At 42.0% G+C, this 24,789-nt stretch overlaps 1 protein-coding gene across 2 annotated transcripts; it reads right to left on the bottom strand.

Annotated features, from left to right (window-relative positions):
• Positions 1 to 4,193: 4,193 nt before the first annotated feature.
• On the bottom strand, positions 4,194 to 24,405 carry LOC121826682 (eukaryotic translation initiation factor 2 subunit 3, X-linked). Of its 2 annotated transcripts, XM_076562469.1 has the most exons (12): positions 24,031 to 24,405; positions 23,244 to 23,307; positions 21,480 to 21,607; positions 21,261 to 21,382; positions 18,412 to 18,506; positions 17,246 to 17,404; positions 15,990 to 16,124; positions 14,490 to 14,584; positions 13,219 to 13,363; positions 10,359 to 10,528; positions 9,636 to 9,808; positions 4,194 to 6,337 (listed from the first exon to the last, which is right to left on the bottom strand). In XM_076562469.1, the coding sequence occupies exons 1-12, from the start codon at positions 24,097 to 24,099 to the stop codon at positions 6,274 to 6,276; spliced, it is 1,419 nt and encodes a 472-aa protein (XP_076418584.1). In that variant the 5' UTR covers positions 24,100 to 24,405; the 3' UTR covers positions 4,194 to 6,273. The 2 variants fall into 2 exon arrangements, with proteins under 2 accessions (XP_076418584.1, XP_076418585.1); XM_076562470.1 differs by lacking the exon at positions 23,244 to 23,307 and having other exon boundaries at positions 24,031 to 24,158.
• Between the last annotated feature and the right edge of the window lie 384 nt (positions 24,406 to 24,789).

The following is a 24,789-nucleotide window of genomic DNA, read 5'->3' as shown; positions in this document are numbered from 1 at the left end:
GTACCCCAGCCCCACGGTTTCATTAAATGATGGTCCTAATAGTTCTTTGTTTCCAATGTTATACTATTTCCTTTTCTACATTCACTTAGGTTCTTTCTTAAAATTACTTTAAATTCTATCAAATACATCTCTAAGCCATTTCCCCCTTTAATTTATAAAACATTCATGTGAACACAAGAATGTAATAATTGCTGGGTTTTACTTTTTAAAATTTTTAAATATTTATGTTTATGAGCCAAGCATGGTGGTGAATGCCTTTAATCCCAGCACTTCAGAGGCAGAGGCAGGAGGATTTCTGAATTTGAGGCCAGCTGGGTCTACAATTCAAGTTATAGGACAGCTAGGGCTGTTGAACAGAGAAATAACCAAAACAAATTTATGTTTGTATATATGTGTGTCTTTGTGGATGCATGTGTGTGCCAAGGTGACTTTGGAAGCCAGAAGAGGGCATAGGATTCCCTGGAGCTTGGGTTCTTGTATAATATTAGAAGGTGGAATTTGGCTTCCTCTGAAGGAATTCCTTGATCCCTTCAGGTAGTGGCTTTGCCATAACCAGCTGAGTTCTTATAACAGATTCCTGCGGCCTGCAGCACTGAGTTACAAGGTGGTTGTGAACTGTCTGATTTTGGGAGCTGTACTCTAGTCCTTTGCAAGAGCAGCAAGCAGCTTAACTGCTGAACCATTTCTTCGGCTCCTTTCATTCTTAAAAAAAATGTATTTTTAATTATGCATATATGTGTGCATTTGTGTCTTCAAACGTGAGTTCAGGTATCCACAGACACCTCTTATCTCCCTGGTGCTGGAGTTCTAGTTAGTGGTCAGCCACCCAATGTGGGTACTGGGAAGTGAACTTGGGTCCTCTGTGGGTACAGCATGAACTCCTAACTGGTTAGCCACCTTTGTCCCCTTTTGTTTTTTTGAGACTGGGCATCACATAGCCCAGGCTGGCCTGGAACTTTCTACTTAGCGTAACGTGATTATTAATCTTCATTGCCAACTTCACTGGATTTAGAATCAGCGTGGACACATACCTCTGGCTGTGTCAATGAGCGTATTTCCAGGAAGTTTTAGCTGAGTCGGGAAGACCTACCCTGAATAGGAACAGCAGCATCTCACGGGCCGGGTTCCAGGACTACACAAAGTGGAGAGAGCAAGTTGAAGACCAGCACACCATCTGCTTGCTTCATGACTGTGATACAGTCGACCAGCGACCTCACATTCCTGCCGCCTTCACAGCCATCGTGATTCCCCAAACAGGACGGCAAAACAAACCCCTCATCCCTTTAAATTGTTTTTTGTCAAGTATCCAGCAGTGAGAAAAGTAACAAGTCCAGAAAAATTGGTACTCTTGCTGTGGTAAACCTACATGGTTTTGGGCTTTTGGAAATGATTCTCAGGAGGAATGAGGAAGTGTCTGAACTCTATGGGCTAGAAAAGCTAGACTGCTGTGAGCAGAGCTACACTGGCTATTCTGGGGAGAATTTAAAAGACCGCACTGCTGAGAGAAATGTAGAAGAGAAGGCCCACCTTGTGAGGTTTCAGAAAGGAACATGAACTCTAGAAGCCATTCTTGATATCTCGGGTAAAGAATCTGACTGCATTCCACCTCCATTCTGAGAACTTGAGTAAGACTGAATCAAAAAGTAATGATCTAGCCGGGTGGTGGTGGTGGTGGCGGCGGCGGCGGCGGCGGCGGCGGCGGCGGCGGCGGCGGCGGCGGCGGCGGCGGCGCACGCCTTTAGTCCCAGCACTCAGGAGGCAGAGCCAGGCGGATCTCTGTGAGTTCCAGGCCAGCCTGGTCTACAGAGACCCTGTCTTGGAGAGGAAAAAAGTAATGATTAAGTTGTTTGGCGGAGGAAATGTCAAGACAGGATAGTATTCAGGCTGTCATTTTATGTCACTGCCTTTGTTCAGGTCCACAAGGAGTACAATAGGAAAGAACTGTTTGGCAGGGGCGGGGGCTTTAAATTTGTAAACAAGTCTGGTGCTGAAACAGCAGCTCTAATTGTTAAAGGAATTAGTACCGAACTGGGACGACAGGAAAGGCAACGTTCTACCCATCGAAGGCCCCATCTTGTGAAAAGAAATTCATTGAAAGGAGGGAACCTAAAGAGAGCAGGGCTTCCTGCTCCAAAACCACCGCCCAGGCACTGAGCTCACTCACTCCAGCTTTGGGTTAAGGAGGCCAGGGTCCTCCTTGAGCTGCCTAAATCCAGAATTGGCGGCTTTGCCCATGTTGCCTTGGTTTTACAGGCATGCAAGATGCACGAGTACTAAGGCATAGAGCGGTACCCTAAAGTCTGCCAAGACCTGACGATGAGGGAAGAAACATGTGGCAGGGAGTCCTTCTGAGGCGGCCCTGAGGTGCATCGTGAGAATGGAGTGCAGCTGCCCAAGGCAAGCCGTGTGTGCTGGCAGGCAGCAGAGCTTGACGGTTGCGACTACCCATGATTCCTGAAGCCAGGATGACTTTGTCACGAACCTCAAACGCCTGCCTGACAAGGAGCTGCCGATTTGACGTTTGCTCGGAGTTTTGGTCTTGCTCTGGCCAGATCTTTTGTTCCTATACACCATCCCTCCCTGTGCAAATGGGAATATTTATCTTGTGCCACAGTGTATATAATTTGTATTCTGACTCTCTATCTTATCAATTTGACTGAATAATTTACAATCACCATGGAAACACATCTCTTTGGGGTTGTGTCTGAGCATGTTTCCAGAAAGCTTTAAGCAGGGAAGACCCACTCTGAACATGAGTGGTTCAATGCCATGGGCGGGGTTCCTAGACTGAATAAAAGCAAAAGTAAGCTGAGGTGGCTGGAGACGACGGCTCAGCAGTTACAAAGGTGCTTGCCGCTCTTGCTGAAGGACCCACATTCAGTTCACTGCACCCACATGACAGCCCACAACTCAGCTCCAGGGGGTCTGACACCCTATTCTGATATCTGTGAGCTCCTACACACACGTGGCACACATATATGCATGCACTCAACACTAAAACATCCACATAAAAATAACTGACTCACTAATATTGTGGACTTTATATCTACATAAAAATAGTCACTCATTTTGTATTGGTTGTGCTGGAGGTCGAGTCAAGAGAACTATACTAGGCCTGCACTCTAGGCCTCCTAGCCATTTTTCACAGGATTCTTCCATGTTTTGGTGGCAGCAATTTGTAAAAATTAACAAAGTAATGGGTTTCATCATGACATTTTTATACATTTATTTCACCCTCTCCTGTGGCAACACATTGTGTCCCCCAATATATTATGTACCCTAATAAAACTTATCTGGGGTCAAAGAACAGAAGAGCCACTAGATTAGACAGAGGCCAGACAGAGTTGGAACACACACCTTTAATCCCAGCACTTGAGATCTCATGTCTTGCTTGGGTAAGACACACGCCTTTAATCCCAGGAAGTGATGGCAGGAAGCAGAAAGGTATATAAGGCGCGAGGACCTGGAACTAGAGGCTTTTAAGCATCAGTTCAGCTGAGATCCATTCAGGTGAGGACTCAGCTTTCAGTCTGAGGATTCGTAGAAACAGGATCGGATGAGTTGTCAAGGTGAGGTTGGCTATGGCTTGTTCTGCTTCTCTGACTTTTCAGAATTCACCCCAACAGCTGGCACCATGTTTTTTTAATAAGACCGTTTACCAATTACACTCTCGCTTCCCTGCATACCTCTCCTGCTTGTATCCTTCTCTCAATAGATCCTATTCCATTTTCATGTTTTATGTATTCTAATGCCCTTAAAAGTTTCCCCGCACTTTTTTTTGAGACCTCCAGCCTTGCTGGAGATTAGCAAGCAGCCTGACTAGGGATATAATTATCCCGAACAACAAGCTATCTTCCACTTTCCTTTTATGTTCTTTAATACTCAATTAGTATAAGAATAATTTCCTGAAAATTGGCAAAATGTCTTAGCTTGTCAAGATTTTTGCACGTCTTTTTTTTTTTTTAATGTTATTTTGCCTACACGGCCTTGAGTTCAGTCCTCCAGCCTCAACATTCTTCTGAGTGTTAAGATTATAGGCCTGTGACACTACACTTGGCCTGAGCATCAATCTTAAGTATATCTGTTTTCAGTAAAATTACCAAAAAAAAAAAAAAAACAAAACAAAAAAATGAACAAGCCCCCAAAGTTATCTATTTCATTGAAAGCATCACCAAATGAAGTCTTTAAAAAAAAAAAAAGAAATGAGATTTATGAATCCAGTTATTTGCACTTATTAGTTCTACTCCTCTGTAAAAAAACTAGCACACATCTCATCCTTGGCGGTTACATAGAGCATAGAAATAGAGCTTTAGGTGGCATATTCATGACCCTTATCCTTTTAGACTAACTTTAAATCACGTACATGTTTTGCTGAGAATCACTGCACTGATTTGAAGTGACTTTTTTTTCCCCTCCCTGAGACAGGGTTTCTCTGTATAGTTTTGGTGCCAGCCTCGTCTTTGAACTCACAGAGATCCTCCTGACTCTACCTCCTGAGTGCTGGGATTAAGGGCATAACCACTGCCTGTCTTGAAGTGACTTTTGAGACAACAAGGTCCATTGCTTTCATACCTGCATGGCCACTATATGAAGCACAGCGCTGTACAAAACTGATATTCACAGATGCTTGAAATGAATGATAAGAGATTCTGGTTCCAGTTCTGACGTGAGATTACATTAGCCATTCAATATTTTCAGTCTCACACCAGAATTTCTAGTATAAAGTATCTACAAAACACATGGGCACATGGATATAAAATTAATGCTTGACTCAGAACCTTGTTTTATTTAAATGTGTTCTTCATGCTACAATACAACCCTTCAGAGTCAATCAAATACGTAACGTCAACAGTTTCCTCAAAACTCTTAAAAACTCACAGCCACAGTCCTACACCTCTATAAGGCAGCTTCAGTATGCAAAAGATCACAACACAGTAATTGTGGAATTAAATCCCATTTTTATGCAAATCAAAAGAAAAGCAAACAAGAGTATCAAATATCAAACTACCAAAAGCCAGTGACATTACTCAGTATGTGTATTTCTCAACCCCTTAAACTTCGTTCTCAACACTGGGGAGTTGCTCCCTGCCAAGTTTTTAGAGACAGGGTTTCTCTGTGTAGCCCTGGCCGTCCTGGAACTCACTCTGTAGACCAGGCTAGCTGCCTCTGCCTCCATAGTGCTGGGATTAAAGTTATGCACTACCACCACTACCACTGCCTGGACTTTTTTTTTTTAATTCCCCAGCAATTCTCATGACAGCTAGAGTTGGAAATAACTGCTCTAACAGAACATCTAATTAAGCAAAATCACGATTAATTCAAAAGCACAGCACAGGAAAATTGCAGGCACGTGGGGGATAGACTTAGAACCAACACACTCTGCTTTTGAACAGTCTTTATCTCTTCTAAGGCTCAAAGATTACTAACAGCATAATTTACACCATAATCCTACCAACTACTACAGCTAGGGGCAGTAGTCAGCAGTAGGGTGCTTGTTCATCATGCAGGAGACTCTGTTACTAAAACAAAGACCCCAGAAAACACAACCTGGACAGAACCTTGTCAACTATCATTTATCATCCATCGTTATAATACTATTTGTTGGTGAGGGAAGACTGAGATTTTTAGGCGTAAATAAGAAAGACACAGTCTCAGGGCACTGGAAGAGGGTGAGACCTTCTGGTGCTGGATTGTCCTGGTCCCATCCCGGAAAAAGCTAAGAGCAAAGGGTCACCTGTGGCAAGGGACTGAGCACTCAATTTCTAAGAGCCTTGCTCATTTGAGCTCACTGGTCTTCCTTCCCTTCCAATTTCAGATAACAGAAGACCAAATAAAGGGAGTGGGTCACGGAAAGTGTGGGCCCTTGTTTTTGACAGCAACAACTGTCCTTCACCATGGAGCCACTCCTGGATAAAATCATGAAGAGACCATTTCATTTTAGAGAGGTTCATGATATGTGTGCTATAGCAAAGGCTGGTTGTCGTGAAGTTTCACTTCAAACTTTCACTCGTTGACAAATCAGACATCATTTTGGAATGTTTAACTTCTGCTAAAATGTAGATTTAACCCAATATAGTATGTACTTTAACATTTACTTGTAGGCCCTATATTAGAAGTTGAGGTTAAATTCATCACCAAAATGAGAATATTCTTACAGCTACTACTAAGGTAATGAGCTACGAAATTAATTCCCTAGTATTGCTTTGAAAATATACCCCTAGACATTAAAAGAAATCCCAATTCCATCCCAAGGCATTGTTTAACTTGGATTCTTCAGTCATCATCTACAGTTGGCTTAATGGTCACTCCTCTTCTTATCTGACCCCAACCAATTAAACTGCAAAATAAAAATAGAAGAAATCATGAGCTTTACACACTACCACGCTGGCATCACCACATAATCACCTGACAGACTGCTTTACCTGCCTACCTTCTAAATCCAGATGTGTTCCCAAAGCTGCTCCTTTTTTTCTTTTTTGGTTTTTTGAGACAGGGTTTTTCTGTGTTGCTTTGTGCCTTTCCTGGAACTCACTCTGTAGACCAGGCTGGCCTCCAACTCACAGAGATCCGCCTGGCTCTGCCTCCCGAGTGCTGGGATTAAAGGCGTGCACCACCACCGCCCGGCTTTTTTTTTCTTTTTTAAAGATTTATTTACTTATTATGTATACAGTGTTCTGTCTGCAGGTATATCTGCAGGCCAGAAGAGGGCACCAGATCACATTACAGATAGTACGTTTGAGGCTAGCCTGGGCAAGAGGAAATCCCATCCTGAACATTGCCAGTTGTGGTGGCTCATGCCAACAGAGGAATGCAGATCTGTGTTCAAGGACAGTCTGGTCTACAAAGTGAGACCCTGTCTCAAAGAAAAACAAAACCTAAGAGCTGGAGAGATGGCTCAGTGCTAAAAAGCACTCATTGCTCTTGCAGAGGACCTGGGCTCAGCTTCTATCACCTATATGGTAGTTCACAATCAAACAGATCTGACAATCTATCCCAACCTGCTTGGGCACTGGGCACACACATGCTGCATACATCAGGCAAACATATAAGATAAACAACTCCCCAGAAAGAATGTATTTGCCTTACCAGTCTAACCAAAAGAAGAAAGAACTCATATACCTGTTCAGATCCATCTAAGTGCCCTTCAGGCTACCCAAATTCCATATCTAATACATTTTGTGTTTGTGTGTGGACATGCATGAGTGCACCTGTCAGTCTACAAATGTGTTTTGTTTTCTTTAAAAAGGAGTTTTACTGTGTAGTTCTGGATGTTCAAAGTTGCTTTGTAAACCAGGCTGGCCTTGAACTCACAGAGATCCACCTGCTTCTGTTTCCTGTGTGCTGGGATTAAAGGTTTGTGCCACCACACCCAGATCAGATTTTAAAGCAAATCAAACCCTATTCTCTATACTTGTCTTTCGAAAATGCTTTCTTTCCACTGATTGCCTCAGCAGATCAATGGTATTTAAATAACAACTGGGAAAATAAAGAGAACCACAGGAACACTGTCTAGAAGCAGACTGCTCTCCATAGCAGGATACCAGATAGCTATGATGATGCATGTCTTTAATCTCAGCATTTAGGAGGCAGAGGCAGATGGACCAATTTGAGTTCCAGAGCAGCCAGGGCTACCTAGGGGGTGATGGTGGTAGAGATGACAAAAAGGTTAACTTTTGCTAAACTGCAGTGACAACTCAGATCAATCTTCTTGGCAAGCATGCAATCAGAGCCGGTCACCTGCACAGTATCAAGGAAAGACAGACAAGTAACGAACAGAACCAAGATGCAGAGGAATAATTAGGGGGAAAACCAGCCCATGGGATAGTCTAATTTAGGGGCATTTTAGACAAACTAACAGGAAAGGTTAGTTAAATGGACCAAAACTGGCGTCTAGAAAGACCCCAAATATCCACAAACAGCGACAAGATATTAGCAATTCTTTAGCACAGCACTATGACAGTGTTTAGAAGATTCATCCTGCCTGGGTCCTTAAGTAACAACAGATAAAGCAAAGCAAGATTCTTTTGCTACAAGTTAAGTTAAAATGACAGTTTAGACCACAATGCAGCGAGGAATGGGAAGGAAGAGTAGACTCAAAAATTAATTTGGGAAAGAACACAGAATGAGAAACCAAAGATAAATGCTTCCCAGCTTATGCATAATCCTGCATTTCTAAGGGTCCCTCCCTACTGACCAAATCTTGGACAATTTGTACATCAAAATAAACACAGCAACAGATCATAGCCTAATGAATTAAACAGATCCTCAGGAACCTGCATTATGAAAGTGGGTAATCAAATAATGGGGAAGAAAAGAATGTCAAACAAACATGGACTGGTGGAATTGGCAGGGGGAGGATGCTGGTGGGTAGAATCACTGTTTTAATCAGTACAGTGAAGTTCAATTCAGGCAAAAGTCATCCGTGAATGATAAATACAGAAAGGGGTGGAATTTGATGAACAGCAGGCTATTTGCATATACAGGGTTTCCAAACACATTTCTCTTCTTCTCTTTTTGGCTGTGTGTGCATGTGAGCGTGTGTGTATTTGCATGCACATGTTAACTTTGAGCTAGCCCAGGTTGCCCTCAAACTCACTATGGAGCATGTGCATCTACCTCCCAAGTGCAGGGATTACATCTAGCCTCCTAGACTTCTTATTAACTGCAAGAGTAATTAAGAGTAACTAAATAGCAGGAAAGCTGGACACGCCCACCACAGCAATAGTCAACTTCCAGAGAGAGCAGTCAGCCATGTATCTCTGGTCATGATTTCTGAGAAGACATGACTATCCATATAAGAATTCCAAGGTTGCTGGGTAGTGTCGGTACACATCTTTAATCCCAGCACTCTGTTTCAAGACAGGGTTTCTCTGTGTAGCCCTGGCTATCCTGGAACTCACTCTGTAGAGCTGGGTGGCCTCAAACTCACATAGATCTGCCTGCCTCTGCCTTCTGAGTACTGGGACTAAAAGGCGTGCCACCACCGCCTGGCATGTGTGATACTTTTAAAAAGAAACCAATTTAAAAGAAAAGTTTATCAGTCCAGGGCTGATAAAGAGGGCTCACTCACAAGATAAAGGCACTCATCACTAAGCCCTACCTGAGTCTGAGCCCCGAACCCACATGATGAAGAAGTTGTTCTCTGATCTCCATATGTGTACCACGGCATGTGTGCACCTCTCCACACACACACACACCAACCGGTTTACAAAGGGTGCTTGCTGCCAAGCTGGATGACCTGAGTTCAATCCCTGGAACCCACATGGCAGCAGAACCAACTTCTACAAGTTGTTCTGACTCTCTCTCACGCCTCCCCTACTCCCCAACCCTAACTAAATAAAAGGAGGGAAAAAGTCAGATAATGCAAATACTAAAACATTATAATTCACTGTTTTTTGGGTAGGTTACATCTAAAACAAAGGGAAGCCAAATGAAGTATTTGTACTAATATAAATTAATACAAATCAAGGCTATAAATACAGCTTTCAAAACCATCCAAACAAAAAGGTGACCGCTAAAGCCACACTATCTGTTGTGTTCAAGGAGAAGTGTTTCTATAAATACACACACACACACACACATCCCACAAGAACTCAAGCTTTTGAATAGACAGTGGTAAAGGTAAACAAACTTACCGCCAATGTTTCTCAACTCTTCGGCTAAGGGCAATTTTTTCTCCTACTTCTGTGCACACAGGATTAGTCAAAACAATCTTGCCCAAATCAGCCTTGACGGCACTAACTCTTCCTCCCGTTGACAGGGATCCTATGTTGACCATAAGCACTTCATTCTTAGACAGCTTTTGGACCTAGGAAAATGAATTAGAGAAAGGGAACAACCAATAAGGAAATGTTCTTTGAAGAGTGTGGTGGCACAGACTTTTAATCCTAGCAGTTGATCTCTGTGAGTTTGAGGCCAGCCTGGTTTATATACCGAGTTCTAGGACAGCAGGGGCCTCACAAACCAAACACAACCCAAAACAAATAGGAGCTGGGCACTTTATTCCCAGCACTCAGGAGGCAGAGGCAGGCAGATCTCTGTGAGTTCAACACCAGCCTGGTCTACAAAGCGAGTTCCAGGACAGCCAGGGCTACACAAAGAAACCATGTTTTGAAGCCACCCCCCAAAAAAAACCCAAAACAAACAAACAAAAAACCCAAAACAAATAAACAGTTTTTGTTTCAGTTGGATTTTTTTTTAAACTTTAAATTGATTGCTATAGAGTTGTTGTTGATTTTTTTAGGAAGTCAATTTCCTTATAAATTAACTACATATTGACTATAAAAGACCCAAACTCCAAACTGAGTTTAGCACGGTGTTGGTCCTTTCTGAAAGCTGAGTTATACACATGCACTCACCTTTGCTGCTTTCTTGTCTCCTTCAGTTCGGACGCCCAGAAGACGTCTAAGCAGGAAATAGGAAATTTCCAGTTCTGTGAATATTTCAGGCAAAGCTCCAACTGCACCAAGCACTTGTCCCACCATTCTGTCAGCTCTGCACAAAGTAGGGTCAATCTTTGTGCCAACTCCTAATATAAAGTAAGATGTATTTGGCTTTATTTCTCATCTAAAACACCTTTGGCGTGATTTGCTTTAAAGTCTAGTTAAATAAGCATAAAATGACACCCCTTTACATATACTTCCATATTCACACACATAAATTAAAATATCTGCTTTATTTCTATTTCACTCACTCACTCACTCACTCACTCACTCACTCACTCACTCACTCACTCACTCACTCACTCACTCACTCATTAGTTTCTCTGTATAACAGCTCTGGCTGTCTTGAAACTCGCTCTGTAAACCAGGCTGGCCTCGAGCTCATAGAGACCCACTTGCTTCTGCCTCCTGAGTGCTTGGATTAAAGGCGTGCACCACCACCACCACCCAGCTATTTTTTATTTCTAAGTTATGTGTATATGTATATTATCTGTGTGTGAATCTGTGGATGTAAGCATGGTAACAGAAGAGGGCACTGGCTTTCCTGGAGCTGGAGTTACAGGTGGTTGTGAGCAGCTCCTGAATTCAGGAACTCTGCAAGAGCAGTAGGCATTCCTAAGCACTGAGCCATATCGCTAATCTTTATAAGTAAACTTTTAATAACATGACAGAAAGGAAAAATAAATTGTGCATATTTTCTTCTTTAGCCCAGGGGTAAGTTTTTGTCTTGCCCCTTTCTCAGTAATCCAAAGTTTTAAGAGTTTAGAACATTCTCAGATCAATTCAGCAACTCCCACATGGTAGAAGTTCTCTTATCTGATCTATCCCCTACCTCTATCTTTTTCTGATTTTTTTTTTTTTTGGAGACAGGGTCTTACTTGAGGAAGGTCTTGTGTCTTGAGTCTGGCTATGCTGGCCACACTGGTCTCAACTCTCTGTGCTAAAGGCAATCCTCCTGCTTCAGACTCCCAAGGAAGTGGGACTACAGGCGCTCACTACCATGCTTATGTGGAAGTTCTTTCTTTCACTCCCACCTCAGTATGAGTATCATCTGACATTTTTGAGTAACTTTACATTTGCAAATCACTCATAAAAAGCAAGCCTAAGTGTTTCACCAAACAGTAAATCAGGCACTCTAGTGCATACCTGTAGTCCCAGCTACTTCTGGGCCATTTGACTAAGGGAATTCAAGGCCAGCTTGGAAAATATAGCAAGACAGTAAAACAAACAAACTGAAATCCCCAAACTATAGATAACTAATTGGGTGTTTTGAATGCTAGGCCACCAAACTTATTTTATGACAGGCACAGTGGCATAGACCTGAAATTCCAGCTACTGAAGACAGTGAGGCAGGAAGACCAAGTTCTAGCTCAGTCTGAAGTACAGAGTAAGTGAGTTCAAGGACAGCCTGGGTAACCTTGTGAGATCCTTTCACAAAAGGAAAAAGAGTGGGGCTGCAGCACTGGTTACTCTTTCAGAGGACCCAGCTTCAATTTCTGTAGCTGAGTAGCTGTTCCTTCCAACTTTGACCTGGAAGTACCACCCCCATTGAGGCTTCAGTAACTGTCACGCCTACAAGGTGGGACCAAGACAGAAGCCCTTAAGACCTGAGATCTGGATGCGCCAGCTCTCTTGGTTCCTGGATCCTGGACACTGGAGGTAGATTGAGCAGAGTTTTCCAGAGAACGCTGCTGGACTGCACTACACCTTTCCTGGACCCTGTAACCTATGCCTTTACTTCTAAGTTACCCCACAAAATAAACCTCTCTTTTAACTATGTGGAGTTGCCAGGACCTCACAACTGTCTGTAACTTCAGTCCCAGGGGACCCAATGCCTTCTCTGGCCTTTGTGAGCACCAGGCATGCATTTGGCCACACACGCATGCACACAGGCACACATGCACGTACAAAATACCCAAATACATAAAATAAATAGTAATAATAATAATAAAAGGAAAAAGAGGGCTAAGGCTATACCTCAGTGGTAGAGTACCTGCCTAGCATGTTCTAGACTTTAGGCCCAAACCTTATTACTTTAAAACAAAACACCCAGAAATAATTATTTTGCTAATAAGTATCTATCCACCAAAATGTACTTTAAAAATATTGTTTTTTATTAATGTGTTTGCTTGTATGAGTGGGTGAGTCATACTGCCAGCTCCAAAATGTATTCTTTCTGTTTAGAATATTCCAAGATGTACCAATGAGGCCAGGTGTGGTAGTACACATCTGTCTACACTTGTCTACATTATGCTACAAGCTTAGCACTTGGAAAGCTGATTCGGAAGGGCTGCTTTGAGTCCTAGCATAGCCTATGTCAAAATTTAAAACAGGACGTGGTGGCGCACGCCTTTAATCTCAGCACTCAGGAAGCAGAGGCAGGTGGATCTTTGTGAGTCTGAGGCCAGCCTGGGCTATGTAGAGACCCTGTCTCAAACAACAACAACAACAACAACCCCCCCCCCCCAAAAAAAAAAAAAAAGGGAGGCGAAGAGATGGCTCAGCAGTTAAGAGCACTTGCTGGTCTTGCAGAAGACCTGGGTTTGGTTCCCAGAGCTCACAACCTATGAAACTCCAGTTCCAGGGGGTCTGACGCTCTCTTTGGCATCCTTGGGCACTAGCATATACACACACGGTACAGATACATATGCAAACAACTTGTACACATAAAAATAAATCTGTAAAAACAAAACAAACTCTACAATCTATTTTTAATATTTCCTATGAAACATACCACGAATCTCCACAAATTAAGAGATGACAGAGAAATCCTTACCAATGAGGCCACCTGGGGCAGCATACTGAAGATCATTATGTTCCGCAAAAAGTGATACAATTTTGGAAAAGATTGGTTTACACATGAGTTTTCCTTCACTATCTTTGGAAACAATACCAGGTCTCACTTCTATCTCCTGGCCTACCTGTAAACACATAACCAGTAGTGAGATTTATTGTAGAACAACACATTTATTATTTACTTACCAATGTTCTAACAAAAAAAGACCACAAAACTAAAAAGGCAATTTTTTGTCTAATTGTAAGATCATTACTTTTATTTACTTCTTACTATTATTTTTATTGGCTCACAACTCACTAGATAGAACAGGCTGGCCTTGAACTCACAGATACCAGCCTGCTTCTGCCTCCCAGCTGTGCACCATCATGCCAGGTTAAAATCACTACTAAAAAAAATAATTTATACTTTGGTTTATTTGAGACAGGGTTTTACTGTGTTGCCCTGGCTGTCCAGAACTCACTCTGTAGATCAGGTTGGTCTCGAACTCAGAGATCCATCTGCCTCTGCCTCTCAAGTGTCGGGGATTTAAAGGTGTGCGCCACTATGCTCATCTTTTTTTTTTTTTTTAATGGAAAAAACTGACATGGAGGTGACAGATGGCTCAACAGATAAAGAGTACTTGTTCTCACAGAGGATCAGAGTTCAGTTCCCAGCACCCACATGGCAGCTCACAACCATCGCTAACTCCAGTTTCAGGGGTTCCAACACTCTCTTCTGGCCTCCATGGACACATACATATATGGAGACAAAACATCCATACATATAAAATAAATACATCTAAAAGAATATTTTAAAATTCAGATCTACTCAACTGCTGCAATTTACCAAGTAAACCTGTTGTCACATAAAAAAACATGCTCCACATTCACTAGAGAACTTAAATTTAGAGGTTAGACATCTCCCAAAGACAAAAATAAATCCATATTCAATACCAGACAACATGAAAAACCATTTCTCACTGGGTGTGGTGGTGCAGACCTTTAGTCCCAGCACTCGGGAGACAGAGGCAAGGGGATCTCTAAGTTTGAGGGCAGCCTGCTTAAGACAAGGGTGGGCTGATGCGCTGGCCCAGAGGGTAAAGGTGTTTACCACCATGCCTGATGGCCTGAGTTCAATCCCGAGGACCTACTAGACGGGAGGAGTCAACACCTGCAAAGTTGTCTTACTTCCACCTGAGCACAGTAGCACTCACATGTCCACACACACAAGAAACACACACACAGACAGCCGAACAGTTCAAACCCAGTTACCTTCAACACTCCTTTTAGAATACTACCACCAGCTACACCTCCCTTAAGGTCATCAACTTCACAGCCAGGTTTGTTGACATCAAATGACCTGATAACTAAAAGAAAAATTTACCACAAATTAAAGCCATTCTATTTACTTTAGATTTAGAAGATACATTCTTTTCCAAGTCACCTTGTCTAATAACAATCTAATACTATTGATAGGAAAAAAATGCAAATAGTTTGAAAGTACACTTAGATGGCTTATTAAAGTCTATCAATACTATAAAAGGGTCTCTACTATGGAATATCATGAGCTATTTGAAATTAATGTTAAAAGTATATATAATGATCAGAGATGGGTTTCATATACTGTTCAAGGAAAAAGCAGTTATAAAAATAGAAGAAAAAAAGTTAAGACATGTGGCTTGCCCTTCATATTTAAGGGTTCTACATCTGTATAATTCAAGCAGCCAAAGAGCAAAACTACTTATGTAATGGACACAAAAGTGTTTTTGGGTGTGTGAGGGCCATTATCCCCTATGTATCATAACTACTTACACATCATTTACAATCAATTAGCTATTATGACTTAATGCATACAGGGACTGGGGGTACAGCCTTTGCCTCACATGCACGAGGCCTTGGGTATCTCCAGCACCATCAGAAAAGTCACTCAATCAAGTGCACAGGAGACTGACTGTGTGTGGATGCACACAGTATGCCACTTCACTTATTTGAGAGAGGGTCTTACTTTGTAGCCCTGGCTGTCCTGGAACTCACTACACAGACCAGGCTAACCTTGAACTCACAGAGATCCACTTGCCTCTGTCTCTCAAATGCTGGGATTACAGGTGTGTGCCACCATGCTTGGTATTTTATATATAGGATTTTTGTATTATATGGCTTCTACCATACAAATTAAAATTTAAAACTATAAAACAATTTTAAGACTATATGACTAGGTCACTCAAGAGAATGTTCCCTAACAACCACACTAATAGCTCCAAATGAAGGTCTGGAAATGCCCAAATACATGCTTTGAAAAGGCTCCTACAGCAGCAGGTCCATTGCTGTGGAACAATCTTTTTGGACACTGTAAATATGTATTACTCTCATTGGTTAATAAAGAGCTGACTGGCCAATTTAAAAAAAAATGAAAAGAAAGAAAAAGAAAAGGCTCCTACATCTTTGAGCAACAAGCACAGCTCAGTGAAATTAAACACATCGGTTTCTCAGTAATGGTACAATGACATCATTTGTATGGAAACTGTAACATCCCAACATGTTGAACTTCCCTAGAAAACACTGTATTACTCCATGTTGGTTGCATAAAATGCTAAATACAAAAAGAGTTTTGTACTCAGGGCTTTGTCATCCAGCAATATAATCAAGACATTATTTCAAATAGGTTTTATGGATTTATCACCATCTTTTCAGTAAGAGAAAATATTAAGACAATCTTGAAGGGGAAGCACTAATGTGGAAAAAATTCAGTTAAACGTGCCTCCTGTCACTTACCAATGAGACGGGGTTCTGAAGTAAAGTCTCTTGGGGGCACTGGTATTTTCTTCACTATGTACTCACAGACAACTTCAATATTATATTTCAGCTGAGCAGAAATTGGAATAATTGGTGCTCCTTCTGCTACTGTTCCTACATTAACAAATTTCAGAAAGATCAAAATCCTTGGGTCTTATTTGGTCTATACAGCTGCTAGACAAAGTAATTAGAGCTAACAGAGGCCTAAACATTCCCACACAAATGCCAGTCAGCAAGTAGCAAGTGGTCTATCTAAAAAGATGACAATATTCTATCTTGAAATCTCCTGAAAATGAATTCTTTGTCCTCTAAGGGACAACTGCTAAAATTATATCATTGGGTATATTTAACAAAGGCAAATGCTACGTTTAAAGGAATAAAATACTAACACTTTTGGGAAGGAGCTCTTTACAAGCTGAAAAGGTTCTAACAACATGTAATTAACCTTTCCATAAATGCCAAGAGGAAATTACAGACTCTTTGCTAATCAAAGACTAGCTGGCATATATCACATTTTTTAAATTAATCATATGTCAAACAAACTGGTCAAAGAAATAGATCAAAAATAATTAGATTTTAATCAAAATGGATTAATCTTTTTCATGCTGGTATTAGGTTCCCAACAAGAAAAGGCTGAAAAATAATTAAATGTCAACAGTAATATGTACTATCATGTCTTCTCAGAAAGTGAAACATGCCATGGTACCAGAGAAAGGAACTCTGCAAAGATTGCTTTGTTTGTTTTTTTGAGGCAGGGTCTCCATACAGTCCTTGCTGGCCTAGAACTAGCTATACACACCACCAAGCTGGCCTTGAACTCAGAGGCCTGCCTGCCTGCGCCTTCAGGGTGCTAGAATTAAAGGCATGTGCCATGAGGCCCAGCAGAAGGACTGTTTTGTAAGGATTTTTCATTTTACTATCACTAAGGAATGGGAGGCAATGACGTGAACTCGGTGTCCTGGGTATACCAGCCAAGCACTCTAGCCAAGCACTCTACCGTTGAGTTACACTCCAAACCCGTGGAATTTAAAACACTCCAGTTTTAACTGTGTACATTAAATTCAGAAATATATAGTTATAGTCTGATCAGGATACTGTATCATGTCACTAACAAGAAGAATGTAGAAAAAAGAACATTTATGATACCTAAATTTACCATTTTAGATGATCTATTACCTTTATTACTATATTATCTTTCAAAGTGACCCTCTGATTTATTATTTATAACTTCTTACCTTGTACAAATGCAAGAATCTGCTCATATTGTTCCTTAGCCTGACTTTCTTTTACCAGATCAATTTTATTTTGTAAGATCAAAATATGCTTGAGTTTCATGATTTCTATGGCAGCCAGGTGTTCAGAAGTCTGAGGCTGAGGACATGATTCATTACCAGCTAGTTGACAGAGAATAAAACAGATAGATACGTAAGAATTAACTAGAAATATCCAGACCATGCAATTTCAAATACAGAAAGCAGCCTGTTGGCTGTGAGGGGCTGGGGGAATGTGTCACTGGGCAGTGACTATATGATGGGCAGGGTGTTCCCTTTTGTGCTAATGGAATTCTGAATGCAGTTCCTCTCACTGAGTCGTACCCTTTGAACAATAAACTGGTAAGCTCTGCAGTATGCACACATTCTACCACCAACTTTGCTTCACTCTGTATCTGCATTCACTGCAGCCTCCCATTCCTGGTCTTGAGCAAGAAGCTTCCAATCAACAAATCTGGCTTCAAGAGCTTCTTTGCTCAGGCCTCCTAGCTCAATCTAGTCTAGGTATGTTCTGGCAGTCAAGCTCCTACAAGGAGGCTCAGCATCCTCTGAGGAGATTAAGGCTACTCCTTAACCAAGGAAGAGCACTGTGAAGACAAGCAACGGTGCGAACGATAGGCAAGTTTTTCTCAACATGCTAACAATCACCTTGCCTAGTCTGTTCATGTGTCCTGTACTATGTCCTCTTGCATACCTACAAATACCATACCCACACCTGTCAAATCTCTTAAGAGATCACACAAGGAAGCACAGCATTAACTTTGGAAACTCCCATGTTGTACTACACCATGGCAATTACTGTGAATAAATAACAACTACACATTCACATGGAGGGCAACTCACAATCCACAGATATGTCCTAACACACACATTTTAAGTAGAACTAATATGTGAAATGATATTCCTTTTTGGATACTGTAAGACTTCTCAGAAGCCATAACCCGGGACTCTTTTGCTTAGTATTTTGTTTGTGGTATCTATTAGAAGGAAATGTTACTCTGGATGACACATTCCCATTCATGCCTCACTCAGGTAATGGACATGGCCTCCAAAGGTTTTAGTTCTTCCTCAAATACTCCACTCGAATTAGTTCTTTATTGGTTCCTCCAAATCAATTCTGATGGTTTTACCTATCAACAGAAGAGCTGCGTCCATCACTGCCGCGCCGTTCAGCATCGTAGCCATCAAAATATCATGGCCAGGGCAGTCAACAAAGGAAACATGCCTGACAGTTGAGAAACAACAATCAAAACTACAAGCAAACTGTACCTTTCTTAAAGTGAAATCACACGGGAACTAGTTCTTACTATTGGAAAATGTAACTTTGGGTCTCATGTCTCTGGTTTCCACCGGTACTGGCACCCACGTACGCATACCCAAACACACACATATAATTAAAAATAGTAGATATTTAAAAAAAGAGAGAATGAGGATTTGAAGAAACATTGTCCAAAATACCACTACCCCTGAAAAACTGGAATTGTGTGTCTGACGTGAGAGGACAGTACTACTTTAAAATTATAGTACTGTCCTCTCACGTCACGTACTCTTTTGAACTGACTGTTCAGATCTTATTTAACCTCACAGAAAACAGAAGAGGGAATTAGCTCCCCTTGAGCTAGTTATAGGCAGTTGTGACTGTTAGAAATTGAACTCCAGTCCTCTGCTTAAGAATAAGTGCTCTTATAATAAATTTCAGTTTTACTCAATTATTGAAAAAAAAAATAGCCAAACGAATGGAAACACATGAACTATGAACCAAAGGCTGAGGGGCCCCCAACTGGATCAGGCCCTCTGAATAGGTGAGACAGTTGATTGGCTTGATCTGTTTGGGAGGCATCCAGGCAGTGGGACCAGTCCTGTGCTCATTGCATGAGTTGGCTGTTTGAAACCTGGGGCTTATGCAGGGACGCTTGGCTCAGTCTGGGAGGAGACTGGACCTGCCTGGACTGAGTCTATCAGGTTGATCACATTCCTCGGGGGAGGCTTTGCCCTGGAGGAGGTGGGAATGGGGGGTGGGCTGGGGGGAAGGGGAAGGGGTGGGAGGGGGGAGAACAGGGGAACCCATGGCTGATATGTAGAACTGAATGGTATTGTAAAATAAAATAAAAAGGAAAAAAAAAAAGAATAAGTGCTCTTACAGCTGGGCATGGTGGTGCATGCCTTTAATTCCAGCACTCGGGAAGCAGAGGCAGGTGGATCTCTGAGTTCGAGGCCAGCCAGGAGTACACAGAGAAATCCTGTCTTGAAAAACCAAACCAAACCAACAAAAGCAAACTATCCCACCAGGCAAACAGGTCACACTGAAGCAAGAGAATATCAGCAATATTGTTGGCCTTTATTTAAAATTCTGATACTGGTGACTATGTTTTTAAATCCTACCCCCACACCCTGGAATGTGTCTTTCTTTCTAAGCTTAACATCTACACTAAAATATCTTCAATGAAACCCCGACCCAACTTTGTGGGGGTGGGGTGGGGGAGCAAGCCAGGTATGGTGGTACAGGCCTTTAAAATCCCAGGACTGGGAAGGAGGGAGGCAAAGGCAGGCAGATCTGTGAGTTCCAGGCTAGCCAGGGCTACATACTGACTGATACCCTATCTAAGTAAAACAGAATCCTGATATCCTGTTCATTATAATTCTCTAAATTAATTTTAAGAACTGCATTAAACTGGGGCTGGAGAGATGGCTCAGCAGTTAAGAGCATTGGCTGCTCTTTTAGAGGGCACCAGTTCAATTCTCAGCAACCACATGGTGCCTCACATCTGTCTGTAACTCCAGTTCCAGGGAATCTGGCACCCACAAATTAAATAAATTTCAAAAGGTAGTTGTATTAAAGCATCTATCCTGATTATTGAGATTTCTTGGCTTCCCCTCCACCCCTAAATTTTGGGCCTGAGATGACTCTGCCCTGATCTAAAATGGTCTGGCAGACTTGCAATCCCCAAAGATGTTAGTAACTAGATACCAGCACCCTCTGGTAAGGAACCAACACGTGCAATCATATTGAGAAAATTGTTTGGAAACAAGGCCATTTATTTTACTTTGTCTTTTTTTTTTTTTTAACAGAGCTGAGGACTGAACTCAGGGCCTAGCGCTTGCTAGGCAAGCGCTCTACCACTGAGCTAAATCCCCAACCCCAAGGCCATTTATTTTAAAGAAACAATTTTAAAAATGGCTTAATTTTTCTTATCTAACAGAAATGACAGCTTAAATCCAATGAGTTATGTTTTCTCTCCCTTTCTTGCTCATGCGATACTTGCCTTAAAAAAAAAAAAAAAAAAAAAAAAGCCGGGTGGCGGCGGCGCACGCCTTTAATCCCAGCACCCAGGAGGCAGAGCCAGGCGGATCTCCGTGAGTTCAAGGCCAGCCTGGGCTACCAAGTGAGTTCCAGGAAAGGCACAAAGCTACACAGAGAAACCAAAAATAACAAAAAAGACTTATTTTTATTTTCTGTGAATGAGTGCTTCATGTCTGCTACCCTCAGGCCAGAAGAGGGTGTGGGAGCTCCTGAACAGGAGTTACAGATGGTGAGAATCAAACCTGGGTCCACTATAAGAGCACCAGTGCACGCAACACCAGAGACCTCTCTAGCTCCCTTATGCAATTTTTCAGTTTATACAAGTTTTTTTTTTTTAATAAGTATTTAAAATTAATTGAAAAAAAATTTTTTTTGGTTTTTCGAGACAGGGTTTCTCTGTGTAGTTTTGGTGCCTGTCCTAGATCTCACTCTGTAGACCAGGCTGGCCTTGAACTCACAGAGATCCACCTGCCTCCAAAGGCTTGTGCCACCACCACCCAGCAAAAAATATTTTGTCGTTCATTTATCATCATTGTATAAAATAACATGAAATAATGAAAAAACAATGAAACCATTTAGCAGTTAAGTTTAGTGTTCAGTATCTTAAGTATGTTAAAAAGCACAATGCACAAAACAAGTGATTTAAAAAGCATAAAGTATTTTTTTAGCATAAGTTACCTGACTAGTTTGAAGTTCCCTTTGGTCCCTGGAATGTCTGTAGGAAACTCATCTGGTGTACTACTTCCACATGACCTGTAACATTCTGGTCTAGGACAACTTGGGTCATCAAGTTTATAAATCTAAAAGTTTTAGTGTAAAAGAAAAAAGAAAACTGGATTTGTTACCAACACAATAATTAAAGTTAAACAGTTTCTAGTTTCATGGCACATAGATCACCTTAGCATTAGCATATCCAAGCTTGATGGTAATATTTCTTTCTAGTTCATTTTTGAATCTGACGGTGTGAACTCCAGAAATAGCCTTTACCACAGTGGACTTCCCATGAGCTACATGACCAATTGTACCTATTGACAAAGCACAACAAAATTAACTCCTGCATGCAAGCACACCAAACATTTTTTCAAATAGTGTTGAGTAGGGACCAAAAACCAGCCAGGCAGTGGTGGTACACTCGGGGAGGCAAAGACAGGTGGATCTCTGTGAGTCTGAGGCCAGCCTGGTCTACAGAGTGAGTTCCTGTCACATTGAGATATGTTGTATTTGTTTGATTAAATAAAATTAACCTGCGATCAGGAGGCTGAGTCAGCAGCTAGCTGACAGGAAGTGACAGGAAGAGGTGAAGCCAGAGCTTTTCAGTGGGGGCTGAGAAAAGGATGCTGGGTAAAGGCGCAAGCAAAGGGAAGTGAGCTACTTGCTATTCTGCCTCTCCAAGCGAGCAGAATTCCACCTTAACCTTTGAATCTTGAGTTCTGTAGGACAGAGATCCCAGATAAAGTCTCCCTTAGTAGCTTTGAGAGAGTCAGTGCCTGAGGGAACAGGGCTGTGGCTCTGGGAATTCTTGCAATTGCCTTTTAAGGCAGCCACAGTAATAAAGAAAAACAGTTCCGGGCCAGCCAGGCTAACAATGAGAAACCCTGTCTGAGAAAGAGAGAAAGAAAAGAAAGGTTGTCCTGACTTCCATACACGTGCATGGACAGACACACACAAAATAATAATAATCTTAATAGAAATAAAATTGTTTAAAGGGAATTAGTTCGAGGCCAGCTTGGACAATGTAGGTAGACCTTGCCTTGAAAGAAAAAAAAAAACAAACCTTGGTGGGCGGTGGTGGCGCATGCCTTTAGTCCCAGCACTTGGGAGGCAGAGGCAGGCAGCTCTTTGTGAGTTCGAGGCCAGCCCGGTCTACAGAGCAAGATCCAGGACAGGCACCAAAACTAGATGGAGAAAACCTGTCTCAAAACAAAAAAACAAAAACAACAACAACAACAACAACAACAAAAACACCCACCCCAAAACTTGTCTACAGAGGACAGGCACCAAAACTACAGAGGAAACCCTGTCTTGAAGGAAAAAAAACAAAACAAAAAAAACCCAAAAACCAAAAATCAAACCAAACAAACAAAAAAGAAGCACTGATGCATACCCAGTTAATACGACAAACTCCAACGAAAAAGAACACACTCATACTCATAGTACTCAGAAATCTGAGGCAAGGGGATTGTCTTGAGTTAGAGGTTAGCCTGGGCTACACAACTGAATACCAAGCTGGCTAAGGTTAGGGTTACACAGCAAGTCTGCCTCAAAACTTAAAACAGAAAAGAGACCACACATTTTATACTCAAGCAATACACCCCAACAGTTCTGGGTGCCAATTAGGGGGCAAAGAATTCTACCTAATTATAGATTATACATCAAATAAAACTTCCATAAACTGCCTTTGTAAGACAAGAGGAACACATTTTCACTTCAAACTTCTGCTACCGTATGATTACATACTGCCTTGTCCTATTAAACTTTTCACACACATACATCTCAAAAAAAATGTAGCAACACTTTGTTCACAAGGGCTCCACAGCTTTCTTTTTGACACTGTACTGCTCAGGCCAATCTCGAAGTAAACGCCAACATTATTCAAGTAATTGCACAAAAGAAAAGGTTAAAATTACTTTTAAGTCAAGGGTCCGAGCTATCTTATCTTACCAATATTAATTGTAGCTTGTCTGCTGATAACTTCATGTGAAAGTGGTGTCAACTTGGTGACATCCTGCAATGCAATATTTCAAAGCATAATAAATATAAACCAGAAATTTTTCCTTGACTTTATATTCTCCCTGTATAAGCAGCTCTTTTCTCCTGCTAAAGTGTCTTTTCCCCTAGCGTGCTAAGATTGGGAACCCTATTTGCCCTTCAGTGTCTCACAAGACAACTCCACTCACTAAGAGAGGTCTGGAGATGAGAAGTCGCCTAATCTGAATCTTTGTAAGTCTCAAGTGTCCAACACGGTGGGCAGTGTAGTCCGGTTTCCAATCCTTTACAGACTTAAATCTTAATAACTTTTAACAACCCCGGTGCGTCTCATGCTGGCCTCCAGGTCGGTATGTAACCAAGAATGAGCTTTAACTTCTGCTCTCACCTCTTAAGTGCTAAGACTACAGGCGTGCGCTTATGCGCTTCTGGGACTCAAACTCAGGGATTTGTGTCTGCTAAGTATGCACTCTACACAGTGAAGTGCAGCCCCATCCATATTCCTTAATTATATTTATCACCAAAGTTTAGCCACACACTCTAGGAGTTCCAAGTCTCACAATCGTTCATCAGTTTGGGGACTAGGCAAGGTACTGGCGGCAGAGCCGGCACGCCTTAGACTCGAAGACTTGGAGGGTCCGGGTCTGGGATAGCTCCTTTACCCCACACTCCAGCCACCCAGGCACTGCCTCGTCTCCACCCCTAGCTCATGGTACATTCCCGCCGCAAATCGAGACCTTACCAATGTGGCGAGATCCTGTCGGGAAAGATGTGGCTGCCCGAGAGTCACTCCAACCTCACCCCCAGCCATCTTGCTCAGAGAGGAAAGAAAGTGCTCGGCAGCCGCCTGATATAACGTAGGCCCCCTTGGGCGGAGCGAACGAGCAACGGCGGGCGGGCGGACTACGCTCCAGACCTGGTAAAAAAGATGGCAAATGCAGCACTGATCTTACTGCTTCGACTTCTGTATTTTAATTTGCACAGGAACTAGACTCAAGCTTCCCTGAAAACATAAAACAAAGTTTTGGAACGTATCCGTTGGCAGACCTGTTAGATTTTTTTTTTTTGTGCAGGCAAAACTAAGGACAGCCCCCAGGATAGGCCCCCTTGATGGGAGGGTTATCAATGCGACACTACGCGCTAGACGGAGAAGCTATTTCCGTTTCCTTTAGGTGCTGGCTGGAAGAATTTCCCGGCATGTGGACATCTTCCTGGAGTGTAAAATCAGAAAGTGGCAATTTCTCTTTTATTTATTTCATTAATTTATTTACTCGTTTTACGCATTCCTATAATCGAATAGAGCGATAACAACTCGGAATCCTCTTCCGCCTTGCTGGGGGCGCAGACCAAAAAATAATGTATTCTAGTGTAGGTGTTTTATTTGATTTTACCTTTTTTGTTTGTTTTTTGAGACAGGATCTCACAATATAGGCCTTGGCTGGCCTGGAATTCATAGACATCAGCCTGTCTCAAGTGCTGGGGTTAAAGGCATGAGTCGCCA

Source organism: Peromyscus maniculatus, chromosome X (assembly GCF_049852395.1).
Source record: "Peromyscus maniculatus bairdii isolate BWxNUB_F1_BW_parent chromosome X, HU_Pman_BW_mat_3.1, whole genome shotgun sequence".
In the NCBI taxonomy this organism is placed as follows: Eukaryota; Metazoa; Chordata; class Mammalia; order Rodentia; family Cricetidae; genus Peromyscus; species Peromyscus maniculatus.
Note: the sequence above shows the minus strand (reverse complement) of the source record. Positions and strands in the feature narration are given on the sequence as shown.

Coding starts and splice junctions, on each gene's coding strand:
- LOC121826682 (XM_076562469.1), bottom strand. CDS start 24,099: ATGGCTGGGGGTGAGGTTGGAGTGACTCTCGGGCAGCCACATCTTTCC. Junction 23,308..24,030: donor GACAGGATCTCGCCACATTG/GTAAGGTCTCGA, acceptor ATTGCATTGCAG/GATGTCACCAAGTTGACACC. Junction 21,383..21,479: donor TTGGATATGCTAATGCTAAG/GTGATCTATGTG, acceptor TAAAACTTTTAG/ATTTATAAACTTGATGACCC.